Consider the following 19642-nt stretch of genomic DNA (forward strand, 5'->3'; position numbering starts at 1 on the left):
AATATTATGTGAATTATTTGTTTGTAAAAAACATTAACAATTGGATTACTACCCGAAAGACTAATAAGCGATCCACTTTTGCTTAGTCCAAAGAATGGACCGTGACACTCTGCACGGGTTCGAGTCAGGGTTGGGTGGAGTTGGGGTAGAATCGTGTATATATATAGGTACTTGCACAAAAAAAAAATAAAAAATAAAAAAAATAATAAAAAAAAAAATACAAAATAGGGGGAACATAAATTTCGTAAATTCGACCGTTGGCACTTGACCATATAAAATAGTCTATAAATGATTACTTGCTGATAAGAGATTCAACAAATAACATAGACTGATTTTGGACTGCAACTTAGCTTTGTATTTTGGACTTTTGCAGATGGTCACAACAATTCTAGTCCATTTTCGTACTGGGGTAGGTGTGAAAATAAATTTTATTTCTTCTTGTTGGTAATGCAAATTACATCTGATCACAAATCATTAAACGCTGAATCTCAAATCTAAAACAAAAAAATAAAAATTATAAACTGCTGAATCAAATTACAAAATTCTTATTTTTGGGCTTTTCAAAAATGCCCCATTCATATTATATATAATCAAGTAATATGGTGCTATGAAATGATATGTAATATATCAGTCTATATCAGTCCTCTTTATCGGCCAACGTCTTCTGAATCTTTTCAAGGTAGCTCTGCATTGTAGGCAAGCTCTTTTCATCTGAAAAAAACAAAAAAATCCCATCAATAACTTTGATGAAGACAAGCAATAAAAACTTTTAGAAAAGTACAAGTTAGCAATACAATTGGTGTGGCTAACAAGGATATTTGGTTTGAATTATATGTAATTAAGGGCCATAAGTTATAGCATAAGAAATTTTTTAAAATATATTTACCAAGCCTTGGGACTGTATGACCCTTGGGATGATTAATCACATGAGGATCCACACAGGATTCCAAAAGCTCAAGTCCATATGGCTTCAAGAAGTCCGTCTCTCCTGCAAAGACAATAGTTGTTTCTCCAAATCACTATCGCCCACTATAAAATCAACAAAAATCATGATTACCCAAATAAAATAAAAAAAAAAAAAAATCTGTTTGCTGCTTGGTTTTACCAAAAAAATGGAGAGAAGGGCATTGGATGGGAGACGAATAAGCTTTCTCTGCCACATCAGGATTCCTGAACTTGGCCCCTCCTATTATTATCAAGAATTTAATCTTGGGGACCTTGGTCAACGCCACACCCTGCAAACACATTACATTGCACATCAAAAATAAAAGTCAAATATAATCCACGGTTGTCAATTTATATTTATATTATATACGATTTGAAGCTTTTGTTTTTCTCAAATATGTTATGTACCTTGGCTTGAAGCCCTGGCAGCCCACCCGATAATATCGCACCCTGTATCCAACATTAAGAAATTTCTTTTGTCAAATCTTAAGTTTGTTAGAAAACCAAAACAGAGTGTTATTAAAAAACGCGTGAGAGCGTGGAAAATATTAAAAATTAAATTTACCTGAGAAAAACCAAGGAGACCATCGAAAGGTCCATTCTTGATCATGAAATCTTCTATGTATTGAAGACACTCGTCAAAATTGGTGTACTCTGTAAATTCCTGTTAAAAAAAAAAAAAGGTACAAACCGTCACGAACCCAAAAAACATAAAAATAAAAACCCAAAAAAAAGAAAAAAAGAAAAGGAATTTGTAACCGACCTTGTTGAATTGGAACCATTCGTAATAAGGAGGATCGAATATTCCCTCAACATCGGACTTGCCTTGGGCGGGAAAAGGAGCATCTGGGTAAACAAGATCCAAGTTCTGGAGAACAGATTGTGGCCATTTCTCTACCTGTTTCTTAAGGATTTCACCGCTGGTTCTGAAACCATGAAGGCAAAGAACTCTGGGTTTCTTCAAGATTTCACCCTCGCTCCCCATCTTTTTCTTCTTCTTTCTTTGTTTGGGTGTATTTTCTTTTTTTCTTTTTTTTCTTTTTTAAATTCTTCAAAGAGAGGAGTACGAGGGCGTGCTCTATCTTTTTATTTTATGTGCGTGTGGATTTTCGAATATGGCTTCGACGGGTGGAGTGGGAATTTAAATAAAAAGAAGCGTCGTGTGGGAATTTGCAATCCCTCTCTATTCCTTGGCTCGTCAAACGTGTGTGGACCTGGATGAATCAAATGATTTTGGAACGTTTCTCTCAACGCAGAACGCTTTTCCCCAAAAGGTAGGAACAATAGCTCGTGATTAAAAATTACGGGAACCAATCATGTTTTTTTTTTTTTTAAATAAAATTCCGAAATAGTCGTGCGAATTGTCTAATTAATCAATGGCTGTTCATCGGTGAGCTCATCGCTGATTGCATATGATGTATCATACTGTAGTATTATAGTGTGCGTGTGTGAGTGTGAACGCGCTATTTCTTGACCCACCCGCGTAAAAGCGATCGCTGAGAACGACAAGTGCGTGGAAATACCTCCTTCAAGGGCAGGATTCTCCGTTAAAACCTTTTGTACGGATCTATTTTGTACTTTTCTTTCTTTTTTCTTTTTTTTTAAAGATTAAAAAAAACAAAGTGACAAGTCTCCAAAGAGCCAAAATAAGGGACTCTTTCCTTTTTTTAAAATAAATAAATAGATAAATCCTTTTTGTTTTTTTTTTTAGGCCTATAATTTTAGGGTTAATACTGTGTGGGTAAATTTACACAATTTTCAAATTGCCCAGAAAATAAGTAGAAAACAATTTAAATTTTATTTTATCATGTCACAAACTAATTAGTACTTTATTAGTCCAATCCTATATGGATTAAGGGTTTAATCCCTTTTTATCCCTATTTATTCATATTAAAACTCTATTCAATTATTTATTTAGTTTGCATTATACAATATTATTATTCAATATTTTCACTCATAGTCTAAATTTTCTTTTCTGATTTGATTGTTGGTGGGTTGCGCTCAACCCTCAAAGAGGGTACATAATTTAAAGCATTGATCTTTTTTATATCAACAAATATCATTCAACTTCTTTGACATTTAGTTTAAATGCAATATGATCCTTCTAGTTTTAAAACTATCATCAATCTTTTCTTATATTTTAAAATATTATCATTTTTTTCCTCATTATTTCATTTATACCTATTTAATTTATGTCACTCCTATAGAGGTACTAGATGAAATTTTTAAAACAAAAAGGATTAAATTAAAATTAATACAAACATCAAGGTGATTAGATGGAATATTCTCAAAAGTTTACAAGTTGGGCAAGATCGTGAAAAATAATATTTTATAAGATGATACTATAAAATGAGACAAGCATTTAATATCATATTATAAAATGAGATATAACCCATGTGAGCTGGTGTCTATGATTACAAATAATAATCAAGAAGTTAATGAATGGTGAATTTATTGTCTTCTATTTAATTATATTTACTAAATAATTATCTAAATATATAAAAAATTTCATTATAATAATTCCTAATTTAAATGATCTTTAAAAAAAAAAAATCCTAATCTAAGTGGGAGAGGAGTATCTTAAAGTCATAAATTGAGTGTCGATGTAAAAAGCATACCGAACAAGTCAACCTTATTTGATATTTTGCTTTTACTTTTTATATCTTTGATATTATTCTAAGTTAATATTTATAAGAAAGTAATAATTAGTTAATTGTTTGGTGGGTGAATTTCTTGTTCAAGTGGGATTTCACATTAAATTTTTAATTCTTTTAACAATATATATATATATATATATATCTTATAAGACAAGGTCAAGACACATACACCATGTGAGATGGACCATGTGGGATGGTGTCTATTCTTGTAAAGGTATTGATGCTTATATATATTGCAAATGGATTTGCATCCTTTTCTAATCTAAGCTATTAATAGTTAAGGTTCATCTTTAATATTCCTTTAAAGCTTATAATTTAATAATATCGATAAAATAGGTTTTAATTGGGAAGGGGGATTTTTTATATAAAATGTATATATATATATATATATAAGCTTTAATTGAGATCATAAAATGACACACACTTCTTCTTCTAAGTTTTTCATCTATTTTTTTTTCCTCTGCTTCAATAGCTTTTCTTCCTAACTTTAAGAATATATTAGAAATACAAATAATAGAGACAAAATCCAAAAAGAACTAGTTAAATATATTACAGTAAGAATTCTAGATTATTCTCTTCTCTCTCTCTCTCTCTCTATATATATATATATATATATATTTCATCATTTTTTAGGTTTTTCACTGATTTTCAAAACAGTGTTCCATTCCTGACTTTTAGAAACAGGTTTATGAATAAAGATAATTTACAAGTCATTTTTACTTCTATTGATATCTCGGCTAGCCTTAATCATTGTGCTTTTTTGTTTAGTTTGTTTTTGGTTTTTGGTTTTCTTTTTTATGTCATCGTTTACTTAATTTCATGAGAAGACATTATCAATGCATATATCTCACAAGAGACCATAAAAGTAGAAATAGGAAGAATTAAAGAAAAGTAAATTCTATAGTTCTGCTTTTCAGTAAAAAACTACTTAATATCAAAGGATAATTTTCTATAAAGATGATTTTTATTGTAAAGAACTAATAAACTTAAATTGGAATATGAATGAAAAGATAAGTATTAACCATTTATATGTTAATTGCCATATGTTACAAGATTATGGAAAAATTAAATGAAAAATAATAGAAAGAATTAATGGAATAATGAATCTTGACCATTAATATATTAGTTGTCATACGTGATTAGGTCATTAAAAACTTAGAAAGAGTTTAGATTAAAAGAGAATCTAAATCTATTGCAAAATAGGATTGTTCTACGTCTTCTAGCTATGAAATAGTTATAAATGAAGAAATGCCGCACTAAACCATAAACAAGCTATTCTTTCTACCCATTTATTAACTTTCTATTATTATTATTATTATAATTATTCAATATAAATAAACCATTTGTTAATTGTTAACATTATTTATTGAGAAACAGATTCATAAGGAACTTAAAATATTAGTCCCTTTAAATGATGTCCAAATCTCAACCCCAAATCCAGCTGATTTACCAATCATGAAGCATCTCGTGACCTTTATTTATTTTATTTTATGAAATTTGCACAATCCAGCTATTGTTTTTAAATGCTTCCAACGCAATTTCAACTTGATGAAATACTTTCATGAAAATTTGGTGATATCATTAATTTATATGCCATGCCTGCCATTATCAAATAAATATCATTAAAATAATAACAAACTTGTTATTGGCTTTACATTTTATACCATAAGAAGCTTTGAAAGTATAACATTGAGCTCCTACTCGTACCACCTTATTCTAGCCATCCGAAGTTAAACTTCCACACGCACCCACACATATATATTTGGTGAATAAACTTTGAATTGAAAATAAACTTCCACATATTTTTATGTGAAAATTATGGCTGAAAATTATGGATCTTGTTGAATACGATTAAATACTAATACTATAATTAATATTTTTTTAATCGTACCATCTTATTCTAGCCATCAGAACTTAAACTTCCACATACACACACACACACACACACACACACACACACACACACACACACACACATATATATATATATATATATATTTGGTGAATAAACTTTAAATTGAAAGTATAAATTTCCACATATTTTTATATGAAGATTATGGTTGGAAACTATGGATCTTGTTTATAAAAATGACATAAAGATTACGATCGTTTTATAACCAGCAGTTGAATACGATTAAATAGTAATACTATATTAATTTTTTTTTTTAAATATATTAATACCATGTTATTAGTTTTACCAATCATTATTTTAGAGTTTTGTGGGGGGAAAAAACAACCCAAAACAATTTCATAAAAGGAAAAACAACAAAAACAATTGGCATAAGTAAGTTTTCAACCAGTAAAAATTCTAATTCACAAAAATAAATAAATAAATAAATAAATAATCTAACTAATTGTATAAAGACAAATATCTGATTCATAATTATTGTTTGAAATATGTCTTGCGTGGACAACTCATATGAGAAGATCAAACCACGTGATATTTATGTTTGGCCACGGGTTTATCAAATTTATCATTTAAACAGTTAGACCAAAATGATAGATAGTCAATATATATTTTGCAAAAACAATATTTTTAAAATAAAAATGCCAACTGTGTGATTCACGGTGGTAAGGTGTTATTGCTCCGTTATTAAATTCTATCATTCACAAAAAAAATGTGTACCTCAAACTCGATATATATATATATATATATATATATATATATTAAGAATCTAAAACTCAATAATTATCCGACAAAATTTTATAAACTCTAGTATTTGTAAGAAAAAAAATGTACGCCAGTTATATCATTTCTAACTATGATATATATATAAAGAGCCAACAATTATGTGGATCACAATTTAGCAAAACTTTGCATTGCAATATAAAGTATCCGGCGGGGTATGCAAATAAGTTTTTTTTTTTTTTTTTTTTAAATAATTTTTTTATGAATTAATATATAATATAATATTGGTTTAGTGATAAATATTTTTCACATCTATACTTAAAGTTGTGGGCTTAAAATATACCCTTTTCTTTAGAGTATTAAAAAAAAAAAAGAATTAATATAAATATATTTATTCTTTATAATATTAGTTAAAACTTTTATAACTACCCTTATTCCAATGAGTAGATAATATTTAAAATAAAAAATAGTTAAGATATGTTTAGAATATGGAGAATAAATATAGAAATAAATAAATGACTATTCTATATGTTTAGCTATTTTTTATTGAGTATATTTTTAATTTTATGAATATATATTATTTCCCTTGTTCTTTTGAAAAAAATTAAAAATTAGTATTTATTCATTTTAAGAATAGATATATTTATTATATTTAAAATATATTTAATCTAAATAGATTATCCAAATAAGCCCTATACTTTTTTCAAATTAATTTGCTTTAAACATAGATAAGATATATGTCTTTTTTGATAATAAAATAAGAATGTCTTACAAACTTGAACTTTTATACATTATCCATATAATTGAACAAAAATAGAAATTAATTGTAAGATATGAAATATAGAAGTAATTTTTTTTTAATAATTAATCTAATTTATAAATTATTTAAAATTTTTCATTTCTATGATTCGAATTCGTGTTTCCAAACACAAATAAAAACATTCTACTTGCTTTGTCATATAGAAATAATTAAATAAAAAAAAATGCATTATAAAAACTCAAAGGTAGTATTAAATTTTTTTTAAAAAAAATAATGTAAGAAAATACAAAACCAAAAACCGAATCTTTAATCGGAGCTGAACCAAATTTGAATTTTTGAAAAAACAATGTAAAACATGACTTTCAAAAAAAAAAAAAAAACAAAAGGAAACGAATACGTGTCAAGGCAATTTGGTACCGTCAGATTGGTTGAGGAGCCAAAAACGAACGGTTGGATGGTGGATTGGATACACACGGGGCGTGTAATCTGGAACCGTAAAGAACACACGCAGGACAAAGGCGGGTCAGGTAGCCTTCTGATTTGGTTGGCGCCACTGAAATCTTAAAGTCTCAAATTCGCAAACCCCACCTCCGTTCCGTATACACCTCTCTCTCCCTCCGTTTCTTCCTTCTAGGCTTCTTTGTTTCCTTCTCCGATGGCGGCTTACGGCGGTGCTGCTCCTTACAGATCAAGGTAAATCGCTCTGTACCCTGCTCTGTTTGGTTCGCAGGAAAATTACTATTTGATTAGAAACTTAGGGTTTCAATCTTTATTAATTTTTCTTTTTAGTAAAAACAATATTTCTCATCAAGAAAGGGAAGAAAAAGAAGAAAACGACTGATTTCCAAATGCGTTTGTTAGCGTATGATTGATTGATTTTGGAGAATTGCATGCAGGGAAGGTCTTGTCACGAGGCCGGTGGCTAATTCCGAAGAAATCCAATTGCGGATTGATCCGATGCACGGCGATTTGGACGACGAGATCACCGGTCTCCGTAGCCAAGTCAGGAAATTGAGAAACGTACGTTCTTGAAGAATTTACACAAATTTTTTTTTCTTCTGTTTTCTCGTATTGGAGGATTACCTCGCTAAATGGGAAACCAGAAAGAATAACCTTTAGTTGAATTATGGGTTTCTTTATTGGGTTGCTTATCTTTATTGTTTTTAAATTTGATATTAAAGAATTCATTTTGTCCATTATTCTAAAATAATGGATTCATTTGGGAAATGTCAATCAAACGCCGTTCGGAAACATTTAAACAAAGTATTGGCATCAAATATAGCTACCTTTTCTTAGTGTCTGTGCTACATGGTTTATGTAATTTCTTCAAAACTATGTGCATATTTGAGACATCTGCGCAAAAATTGTGCAAATTCTTTTCCCTTGCTTTGATATACATAGTTGAGACATCTCAGCAAGGTAACCTTGCTGGAACCTTTTCAGTTGCATAAATTTCTGTTGCATAATTATGTGTTTAGCTTTATTGCATTATGTTTGGATCCTGAGCAAATTGCATATTTTTTAGCTGAGCAAGTAATTTAATAAATTTTTTTGTAACCTATTTTTGGTGTATTAGGACTTACAAGACTAAACCAGGCTATTTGATTGCATTAAAGGTCTATACGATATTTCTTATGTTCTCTTATATCCAGAATTGTGCTGGTACAGGTAGCTGAAGAGATAGGGACAGAAGCAAAATTCCAAAATGATTTCATCAGTCAGCTGGTAAGCATCATTGCTTGAAAGATATTATTTATTTCGAATTACGTGGGACTTCAGCTATCTGAATTATTTGTTCGGCAAACTAAATGAATTAGATGTTCTTGTAAAGTGAAAAGAGAGAGGAAGACTCTTGATTCTGACTCTGATGTCAGTGTCCAGTCATATAAAGAGCCTCAAGGTGGAAATGTCTATTTAATCTGTGTGAAACTTAATTTTTATGTTTTAACTTTAGAGAAGAACGAAAACGACAGGAATATTTGTTCCATTTGTATGCTTTTAAGAAATGTGTGCTTGTAGGTACCTCCAATTTACCTGCATAGGCTACAAATATATGTACATGTAAAAGCAAATTAACTAACCCAAGTAGCATGTTCGATTCTCTTGCCCCTATCTCTGAGTCATTCATTTTTCTTGTTTGATTACTATTTCAATACCTGGATGATCAATTATGCTTCTTTTAACGATCCAAGTTGTTTGACTGTGCATCTCTCATCCTATTTTTTTGTTTTCTTTCCTCAATACAATATCTTGATACAATCTTTTTCCATAGTTTTTGGGGCCTTTAGCTGAAACTTGAATTGTGTCTAGAATATACGTTATGGAAAGGGCATGAACATGAGGGGATGATTTCAGAATATGTGCTTTCTGCATGTGAAACACTGCTCTTCCTGCCCTTCCTTACCCAACTGCTCATGTTAAACCATTTGTGGCTGCTGTTGGGAATGTATTAATTACCTTTTTTTAATTGAGTTGTATTGGAAGCAACTAATCTCATAATTGGGACCTAACTAGTGAGACTTGTACGGTATCCCAGGCCATTTGGTTATTCTGCATTTGCATTCTTACTCTCTTCACTGTAAAAATTCTGACAGCTTTCTGATGTTTCTGGTTCTTTTACAGCAAATGACACTGATAAAAGCTCAGGCAGGGGTGAAGAACAATGTAAGAAGATTGAATAAGAGCATTGTCCAGTATGGCTCAAACAATGTTGTCCATGTGGTTATTTTTGCGCTAATCTGTTTCTTTTTGGTGTATCTTTGGTCCAAAATGTCCAAACGATGAAGATATTTTGAGTGCTTTTGATGCCTCTCATACTATAAGATCTCTTTAAAGGCCAAAAGAGAGTTGTTGTCATGGACAAGTAAATACTGGTTTCTTGTATATCCTTTCCCTTTATCTGTCAGTTTACTGTAGAACATACTGAAAACTTGGTTTGAGTTTTTTCCTTTTTTAATTTTTTAACGAAATGTTGGTTAAGGCATTGGTCATATTGAATGCTGTGGCAGTACCTATAGCAAAAGCTTTCTCATGTTTTCTTCTGTTCAACCATCGAACAGCTTGATGAATTTCGTTCCAAGTTTTTCTAGCATTTTGATTGTAGAATAAATCCATGTAAGGGAGTTACTAAAAGCAGTTCTAATTTGGACAAAGAATGTTATGGTACGAAATCTGTAGCCATTCCATGTGAACTGATGCTTGTTCACCAATTTCTTGGTGGACGTTGGCTCATCTCTATTGACTGCAAAATTAAAGGGAGGAAAAAAAAAATGTAAACACCAAATTGAATGCAATTTCCAAATTATGTAGGTTTTTGGTTTGTTTTTATTTATTTATTTTTATTTCCTCAAAAGTTTATAATCAATTGAGATGCTAACAAACGCTAACTGTTGTCTTTATTTATTTATTTTTCTTTCCTTAATAGTCAATTGAGATGCTAATAAAAGCTAACCGCCATCAGTTGACGTCGACAAACATTGAGATAAGAAAATTACACGGCTGTATGGAAGAATCTAAAAAAAGAAAAATAAAAAAAAAATAAAAATAAAACATTACCTTACCATAGGGAACATTATGCTAAGTTGATAAAAAATGAACATACAAGCTCATAGACATCCAAGAATTCATTTGTGGGCTTGTTCTTTCTGTTGTTGCCCTTGTTTGAGGTCGTTTCTTGCATTCTGAAGAGCAGGTTTCGTTGGGATAGACATTGCCTTTTTTGTCAATACTTGGAAGCTCTAAGCTTTTCTACAATAAAGCCATTACGTTACCGTTTTGTTTCCGTATTAATTTGGAAAAAGAATGCGGACATATTGCTAATTCATAAGACTTCGATTAGTTAATCCAGAACAACCAACTACCCGGATTTTTACAAGTACAAATAAAATTAAGAGTACCTGAACTGCATTAAAATTCAACTTGGCAGAGTTACAGCGATCACAAAAATTAATAAAAGGGTCAAAGAACATTTTTCCTGATCTTAAAACTACAAAAATTCACGTTGCTCACTGAAGTATTTTTGTCTATTGGGTCAAATCATATATTCTCATAGATATATTCAATAAGATTTACTATATACAACTCGTTTAACTGTCTAGAAAATTATTTTATTATGTAGATACCTATATTTTTATGCATATGTATTGAATAATTTTGTTCAACTTTACAAGGGAAAATTGCACACAAAAACGATTTTATAATTTGAGGAGCAAATGTAAAACATGATAGATGACAGGATTAATAGTAGAGGAGGATTGTCCATTTACCACATCGTTTACTTTTGTTGTGGTGATGGAAATATGTAATATTGTTGTCGAAGTTTTCTGGCATCACATGCTTTAGATTTGGACTAATGGAACCGAACATAGAGCTTTAAGATTGATATTCACAGGGAGAATCCAATTATGAAATAGGTCCGGATTAACCGCTTTCAGCTGAGATGTAAAGTAACCTTGGCCTTTCCGTTTTGGTTATGTAACATGTTAATTGTATACCATTATTTTATTAGCTAAAAAACTAAAAAAAAATGAAAAAGAAAAAAAAATTGAATATCATTGTTTTATCTACGGGGCTGGCACCAGGAGCCATCGCTCAAGGTTGCCTATCTCGACACAATGGATAAACAAAAGCAGAGTAAAGAATCTAGAATATGCAATAACCACTTGCTAGACGATCATGGACATCTACTACAGTTTACTGCTGTAGGACCAAAATGACAATTGGATTTCACTGCTAATCGTCACCTCGACACCTCACATTCAGTCAAACGGATCATAGTTGGATGACCACTGCCTTAAGAAGAAGCTCATTAGGCTTTCAAATTACAGAAATACTTAAGTGGCTGAACCCACCTATTTTACACGAAATAGGCAAAGAAAACACAATACTCCATCATTCTATTTACACTATCTGTACATCTTGATTCTCTAAGTTCATTAGGTTATAACCAATTATTGGGTTAAGATAGCAAATATGAAAAGAACAAAGAGCCGCAGTCAACGTTCACAGGCAGGGACGAGGAATGACACCGAGATTGTCATTTTTTTATCCAGGATCGTCAGCATGTTATAACCCTCTATGCTCAAAAGGCCGGGGCAAGTTATGTTCAGCTCCCCAGCATTGGAAAAAAACAGATGGAGAATGACATTGGTGTCAGTCTGTCAGCAATCTGTCAGCATGATTAAAATGCTTTACATAGATTGTTAGCCTTCATGTTAGATGAACATTGCTGCTCAATTGGACCTGTAGGACCACACACCCTGCTCCTCTTGGGTTCAGAAATTCTTACATGAGAAATTGCAGTTGCCAGTGCATCTACCAAACCACAATCATCCTGATCTTCTGGCTCGCAACTATCAGATAGTGAAAGTGGACATGAACTCTCACTCAGAGATCTGTTTTCAATCCTGTTTCGATCGGATTTTAGTTTTGGTGCGATGGCAAGTTGCTGGGAATGTCCTCCTCCTTGGTTCTTCATTTTCGACTTAAGTGTCTTCAAGGTGCGCTCTGTGTAGAACAATATCCAAGGATGTCCTAAAATAGCACCAGTTTAAACATCAATTATATGAACAAAGAAACTAAACTAAAAGGCAGGTTCATACTATTAGAACATAATTGGCCACACACAGGCATGATGATAATGATGTTAATAAGGAAAAAGATCAAGGGCAGAGGGTACTAAAATCCCCGGGGGTAATTTAGGGTCTGGCAGGGGAATCAATCTCATAAAAGAAGAATTCTATTTTGCCCAAAAGAACCATTTAGATCCCTTGCCAAAGTGATATTTTCAAAAAGACTAAGTCCTGTTTGGCATAGCTTTTGCTTCTCCAGAAATGCTTCTTCAGGAAGCCACTCTTCCCTGGCTTTGGTCAAAAGTGCTTTTGGCCTCCAGAAGCGCTTGTTGAAAATTATCCAAACACTACCAAAAGCAGCTTTTAAGCCAGTAGCTTTTGAGGCTTAGAAGTTGCTTTAGGCTTCCCAGAAGCTATGCCAAACATGGCCTAAAATTAGGATACAAACCATCTGCGCACAACACATTCATATTAAGCAAATGGTTTCACACATTATTAAAGTTAATGTTAGATCTGTCTGTTTACAACTTACTTAGTACTTCATCAGCTGTTATCCTAGCTGATCTTGTGTGAAACCATTAATTTAGGGTCTGGCTGGAGAATCAATCTCATCAAAGAATAATTGTATTATAAATGGGCCGTCCAAAAGAACCTTTTAAATCCCTTGCCAAAGTGATATTTTTAAACAGACTAAAACTAGGACAAAAACCATCTGCGCACAACTCATTCATATTAAGCAAAAGGTTTCATACATCATTAAGGTTATGTTAGATCTGTCTGTTTACAACTTACTTAGTACTTCATCAGCTGTTATCCTAGCTGAAACATCCCTTGTCAGCATTCTTCCAATAAGATCTCGTGCTGGCTTGGAAATCAACTGCCATATACCTGTATGGAAATTAAGCTCCACATTCTTGATTGCCTCAAAAACTGCTTCCAAGGAGTCTCCTTGAAATGGAAGACGACCAACTAAGAGCACATGTAGCAGGACTCCAGCACTCCAGATATCCACCTTCTCAGAGTACTTTCCCAACAAAACCTCTGGTGCAACATAAGCCGGACTTCCAGCCAAACCAGTCAAATTTTGACCTGAAGCATGAAAATACTTTAGCACACACTTGATTTTGTACAAAAGAAACCACATAAATTGCAACCAACACTAACAAAGCTATATGCCAACTGCTTCTCTAGATTTATGAAATTGCTCATCGACATAATAGGTTTCTCATACATTACAATATAACATATGAAAAAGATGGAAACAATTGAAGAGAGAAACAAAAAGTTACACCACCAATTAAGTCTCCACAACTTAAGTCATTTTTGGCCATCTAAATCAAAGAAGACAGTACGAACAAAACGAGTTTTTCAAAAAACAAACATCAACCCGTGAACTTTTAAAAATTATATCCAGAAACTGTTCGAAAACAACCTAAAAGAACATCTATAATATCAGATAACACTGAACCAATCCCAAAGTATATTTATATTTAATAACTAGCACATAGGTAGCTGTCAATACTTCATAAATCAAACAATAATTTTTCTAATGGCTTAAAATTGATCATTTCGTCGAAAACTGCATAACATTGAATACATTTAGATAAACAAATATGCAGAAATAAGAAGGTCCAAAAGGACCCATGATTGAATGCCATCACAAGTAATGATAAGAATGCATATATATACGATCCTAACCATTTGATATTCTCATGGCAAGTCCAAAATCTGCAAGCTTAATTTTTCCAGCTGTTGTGAGAAGAATATTTTCAGGCTTTATGTCGCGGTGAACAACTCCCATATCATGACAATACTTGACAACTAACATCACTTCCTTCAATATATTAGCGGCTCGGTGCTCTGAACATGGATCACCCTCTTCAAACATCTTATCAATCAAGCGTCCCCCAGAGCACAACTCCATCACAAGATGAAAACACTCCGTTTCCTCATACACTGCTTGCAATGTCACAACTCCAGGATGACCAGACAAGTGCTGCATTATCTCTACTTCCCTATGAACAGTCTCCTCCCCCTTCTTCAGAGTCTTACATGCAAACTCCGCGCCACTGACCTTAGATCGACACAACCAAACCGAACCAAATTTTCCATGCCCAATCGTGTCCCCGGATGCATAATCATTCTCAATCTTATTTTTCCTACCCATTTGGGTAGCGACATCTATACAGCCAATCTTCCTCTTGAGACCTCTTCCAGGTGTAACCAAAGATGAAATCCCACAAGGCGGTGCGGTGGCAATGCCTGCAAGTCTACTTTTATAGGAAACACCAGACTCCTCATTAGCATCTTCTTTGCACCGCTTCTTCAACCTCGTATAATCTTCTAGGGAATAATGCGAAGTAATAGCTGATGATCGGGAATTGTGGGTCGACGATAGAAAGTTTGTCAGATTTGGACATGGGTCTGTGTCACTTCCTTTCCTCTTCTTCCTCATCAAAACAGACCAAAATCACGACTTCAATCTTATAATCACATCAACAGCGCAAAGAAATTGCCCTATACACCTCCAGGGTTCTGCTTCGAAACCAAATAATGCAAATATGAGTAAACGAAATCCTGTATAACAAATGGTTTCCAAGAAAAAAAAAAATATATATATATATATAGGGGGAAAAAAAAAAATTTACAGCTCATCAAGCCAAAAAGCGTCATCATATTCGACAAAATCAAGGTTCCAGCTCTCTTCCCGTTCCAAAACATCAAGAAAATAAAAAATCGGAGAAAAGAAAAACAATTTACTTGGTCTCTGTTTTCTCAGCAACCAAACAGGAAAATAAAACAGATAAAATAGAAACCAAAATTACTCTTTGATTACTATCACAAAACCGAAGATTTAAGCCAAAAAAAAGCACCAAAAATAACGAAAAAGAACCAACCTTTTGATCTGGGCCAATGTCCCTTGTGATTTCAGAGCTCAACAACGAGATTTACGAAAAGCTATAAATCCGCGACTGTTAGAGATTTTTTCAGAGCGAAGAATGGCGAATTGCGACCAGATATGAAAGCGATCTAACTCCAAACCCTAGAAATCTCCAATTAACACATTTGGGGGAAGATTTACGTAAAAAAAAAAAAAAAAAAAAAAAAAAAAAAAAAGAAGAAGAAGAGAGAGAGAGAGAGAGAGAGAGAGAGAGAGAGAGAAATTATGGTATAAAAGTGATACAGAAAGAAGAGGTTTGGGGTTTAGTCATTGCCTCTGTTTACCCAACCAACGTGTCCTCAGTATAAGCTATCGGGTTTCCGGACAAGAGTCCGACCCGTATATTGTAAATGAAGGAAATGATTCAGAATATGCAGCAGTATCGTAAAGTCCATGCAGTCTCTCCTTATGGTTGGTTCCTTCCAATAGTCCGCTTTGACTTTGATTTTATGGGGATTTGCGTCCAAGTTTTGTGACAAGACTGAGAGCTGGGCAGTACGACCTTTTTGACGCATGTGACCTCATAAGAGTTTTAACACGTGTCGATGAACGGCGCGTGGGAATAATGACACTGATATTCTGGGGGTGGGTCCTGAAACTAGGATTTAGACTGTATATTTTTTATTTGGGATACGTTTTTTTTTTTCCTCGAATATATTACATACAAGCTGTCCAAATTCGCCGCCTTCTGTGCAATTTGAATTTCTGTTTCTATGGGCATAAATAAATATGTTTAATCACTTGAGTTAATCTGTTTTGTTTTATTTAAAATTAAATTTATATTTTTATAAATATAAATAGAAATATTTAATCATTAAAATTAATCCATTTTATTTTATTTAGAATACGTTCTGTGATCCTAAAAACAATGGACAAAACTAGATATTATACATTAATTGATCGTACGGAGTGTTTATTTGAAGTTTTCCAGATATTGTTCTTCCACTTCACCTTCTTTTTATTTTTTTCCTCTTTCAGAATTAAAAAAAATGTTTTTATTGAAGAAAAAGTATAATTTATGCATAGCTTCCATATAATTGGTCCTTTGATGCGATGGAAAACTATAGTTTGATATGCATAATAGCATGGATAGAATAACTGTGAATGGTTGTCATGTGGTATCCAATTCCATACATAATTTCTATTGTTTGAAAACCTATAAATTTGATCTTTAAAAACATTGTTTTAAGGGCAAAAAATGTATATGTGTGTGTGTGTATATATATATATTTTTTCATTATTATTATAGAATCTTATCATTTGTCATTATTAACGAAGATTATTAATTTATGTAATAAATTTTAATTGAAATTTTTTATTTGATTATTTTTATATTAAAATTTTAAAAATAAATTATTTAATAATAACCATTTAAATTATTATTTAATATGTAGTTTCCACTATTATCATTGTATTTAAATTATTATTTAGTATGTAAATCTTTTAACATTATTTATTGTATTAACAAATAGCATTTTTTATTATTTTATACTTGGTATGTGTAATAATAAAACAATTTAAGAGAAAACTCTTTTTTTTTTTCTGAAAATCAAGAGAAAACTCTATTTATAAATTCAATTAGAATACTTGTAGATTTAGTTTTTTACATCTTTATTGTTTGTTCTGATATATTTTTTTCTTTTTTTTTATAAGACTTATAAGACTTTACTTTTTGGTTAAGAAATAAGGCTTTACTTTTATAATCTATAATAATATAAATTAAATTTCTAAAGTTCTTGTAAAGTAGTAATATTTTTTTTTTTCTATAATGTGCTATCGAGAACTTCAAATTTACTATGCTACTTTATTTATTTATAATCTATAATTAGGAACCTTTTTAGTGGCAATTTCTTTTTACGTGACATTAAAAGTTTTTGTTATTGTTAGCATGCAATACATTATTATTTGCCGTACGTCGTGAAAGTGAGTGTGACCAACCGGCTACATTATTGTTTATTTCTGATCACTAAGATTAATTTGATCAACAGCATGCGCCACAGGCGGTCCCACCTGTCATAAACAAAGATGCATGCTTTGTTTGGCCCTACAGCTTTGTTCTGCTATACCATCACACCACGTTAAAATTACTTTGGTGATCACATGCATCTGATGAATCTTGGATCATTCAGTGTTTCTCTGCGTAGACAGAGTGCAATTGTGTTGGAAAAACCAATAATGCCGGTCCTCCCAAAACACCACCAATGAAAAAGTTGGCACTTTTGACAAAGTAGACCATTTTAAAAGACCAAAGTGAGAAACTTCTGGTGATAAACATTAAAATTAATTAAGTAAGAAAATAATAAGAACACAAAAAAAATTATCATGAGTATTTCATAAAGCTTGAGAAAGTGATGTTTCATTTCTCATCCAATAGGGCATCTAGTACGTGGAGCTGTGTTAATTATAGTGTTGACGAAATATAGTTGAAAGGGCCATTCACGCTTTGTTATTGCGACAGATCGATGATTTTTTTTGTTGTTTGATGGAAAATATGTACCTTAAAGATGAGAGGATAAATGTAAATCTAGTATCGATTCGGATACTATTACATAATTAATTATCAAAATTTTGATAAATAAATTTGATATTTGTAATATTATCCAAGATAAAATAGCCAATATGACTTCATCATCTTCATTATGCGTTAAAAAAAAGTCTACAAATCAACAAGGTTGCTGGCTTTATATGAATATAATAAGTAACATGCCATAAAAAAGGCGTTACTACATTTGTATGAGCTTTACTAAATTTATGGTAAAATTCAAAACGCAAGTTCAATGACTTTCAAATTTATTGGTTTGTATTATTTAATTTTTTGAGGGTCAATTCGCGAGTCTAGGTTGAATGTTATGAGGTGTGACTGAAAGTCTAGAGCTATTTATAAATCTGCCATTTTTTGCCCTATAATTCCATATTAGCAAAAATTAACCATGGGTGGAGAGTCTGTGAAGCTGCTTGGGTTTTGGGCAAGTCCTTTTGCTCTCAGAGTAAAGTGGGCGTTGAAACTAAAAGGGATTGAATACGAGTATGTTGAAGAGGATCTTCAGAACAAGAGTCCGCTGCTGTTAGAGTGCAACCCTGTTTACAAAAAGATTCCAGTTCTTGTGCATGGCGGTAAGCCTCTAGCGGAGTCACTTGTGATTATTGAGTACATAGATGAGACCTGGAAGCAAAATCCAATACTCCCACATGATCCACATGAAAGGGCCACAGCACGCTTCTGGGCCAATTTTGCCGACGACAAGGTAACATAAAAAAAGAAGAATTAAAAAAAAAAAAAAAAATCTATATTATATAGTTTCTTTTTTAAGGACCAACAAGTCCTTGTAATGGTCTGCATATTCTACATGACATCTTATACTACACTGCAGTTTAATTACAGCTCATAACTATAGAAAGTATTGCAACATCTTAATATGGCCTTTTGGTTATGAGGCAACACAATCCTTTTCCAGAGAAACAAACAAAATTTAATTTCCTTGTTTACAGACTATGTTACATTAACAGATAAAACCATAAATTGTCTACATGGTTCTGCTTTCAGTGTGTGCCAGCAATGCAGAATGCATTTTCCAAACAAGGTGAGGAGAAAGAGAGGGCTGTAAAAGAAGCTCGAGAGAATTTGAAGACCCTGGAAAGCTTTCTTGGGGAAAAAAGCTTCTTTGGTGGTGAAAGGATAGGTTTTGTGGATACTGCTGTTGGTTGGCTTGGATTGTGGGCCAGACTGACCGAGGAAGCTGCCGGTGTAAGCATTTTAGATGCCGAGACCATGCCTCTGCTCAATGCTTGGTCTCAAAGTTTTGTTGAGATTCCCATTATTAAAGAAAGTATACCACCGTGGGATAAATTGCTCGAGCACACCAAGAACTTCCACAAGATTTTGACAGCTGGGTCAACTTGAAGTTTTTTTTAGTCCTTCTACTATCGGTTTCTGCAATGTTTTATACATATGCATAATCTTTTTTCCGCTGAGATGCTATATGGTGAACAAATACTTATCATTTGCTTCCTGCAAATATGTGTGATTATGAGGATGTAATATACAAATAAAATGGCAATATTTCCAAGGAATAATGTTTTGCTTATTTGCAATATATGAATAAAGCAATACCTTCTCATATCATACCCAGATATCTTTCT

The 19642-nt window shown here is 32.2% G+C and overlaps 4 protein-coding genes across 4 annotated transcripts; 2 read left to right on the forward strand and 2 right to left on the reverse strand.

Annotated features, from left to right (window-relative positions):
• Nucleotides 1-410: 410 nt before the first annotated feature.
• On the reverse strand, nucleotides 411-2138 carry LOC107407488 (uncharacterized). Its single transcript, XM_048475945.2, has 6 exons — nucleotides 1709-2138; nucleotides 1511-1609; nucleotides 1354-1395; nucleotides 1106-1235; nucleotides 887-988; nucleotides 411-711 (listed from the first exon to the last, which is right to left on the reverse strand). The coding sequence occupies exons 1-6, from the start codon at nucleotides 1928-1930 to the stop codon at nucleotides 638-640; spliced, it is 669 nt and encodes a 222-aa protein (XP_048331902.2). The 5' UTR covers nucleotides 1931-2138; the 3' UTR covers nucleotides 411-637.
• Nucleotides 2139-7370: 5232 nt separating this feature from the next.
• LOC107411147 (bet1-like protein At4g14600) lies at nucleotides 7371-9981 on the forward strand. Its single transcript, XM_016018679.4, has 4 exons — nucleotides 7371-7684; nucleotides 7888-8011; nucleotides 8660-8716; nucleotides 9614-9981. The coding sequence occupies exons 1-4, from the start codon at nucleotides 7647-7649 to the stop codon at nucleotides 9773-9775; spliced, it is 381 nt and encodes a 126-aa protein (XP_015874165.1). The 5' UTR covers nucleotides 7371-7646; the 3' UTR covers nucleotides 9776-9981.
• Nucleotides 9982-11668: 1687 nt separating this feature from the next.
• Nucleotides 11669-15663, reverse strand: LOC107411177 (serine/threonine-protein kinase PEPKR2). Its single transcript, XM_016018720.4, has 4 exons — nucleotides 15459-15663; nucleotides 14260-15096; nucleotides 13354-13650; nucleotides 11669-12523 (listed from the first exon to the last, which is right to left on the reverse strand). The coding sequence occupies exons 2-4, from the start codon at nucleotides 15014-15016 to the stop codon at nucleotides 12171-12173; spliced, it is 1407 nt and encodes a 468-aa protein (XP_015874206.3). The 5' UTR covers nucleotides 15017-15096; nucleotides 15459-15663; the 3' UTR covers nucleotides 11669-12170.
• A 2525-nt stretch (nucleotides 15664-18188) lies between these two features.
• Nucleotides 18189-19625, forward strand: LOC107411172 (glutathione transferase GST 23). The gene is made up of 2 exons (XM_016018714.4): nucleotides 18189-18747; nucleotides 19047-19625. The coding sequence occupies exons 1-2, from the start codon at nucleotides 18433-18435 to the stop codon at nucleotides 19401-19403; spliced, it is 672 nt and encodes a 223-aa protein (XP_015874200.1). The 5' UTR covers nucleotides 18189-18432; the 3' UTR covers nucleotides 19404-19625.
• The last annotated feature ends 17 nt before the right edge of the window (nucleotides 19626-19642 follow it).

Source organism: Ziziphus jujuba, chromosome 5 (assembly GCF_031755915.1).
Source record: "Ziziphus jujuba cultivar Dongzao chromosome 5, ASM3175591v1".
NCBI lineage: Eukaryota > Viridiplantae > Streptophyta > Magnoliopsida > Rosales > Rhamnaceae > Ziziphus > Ziziphus jujuba.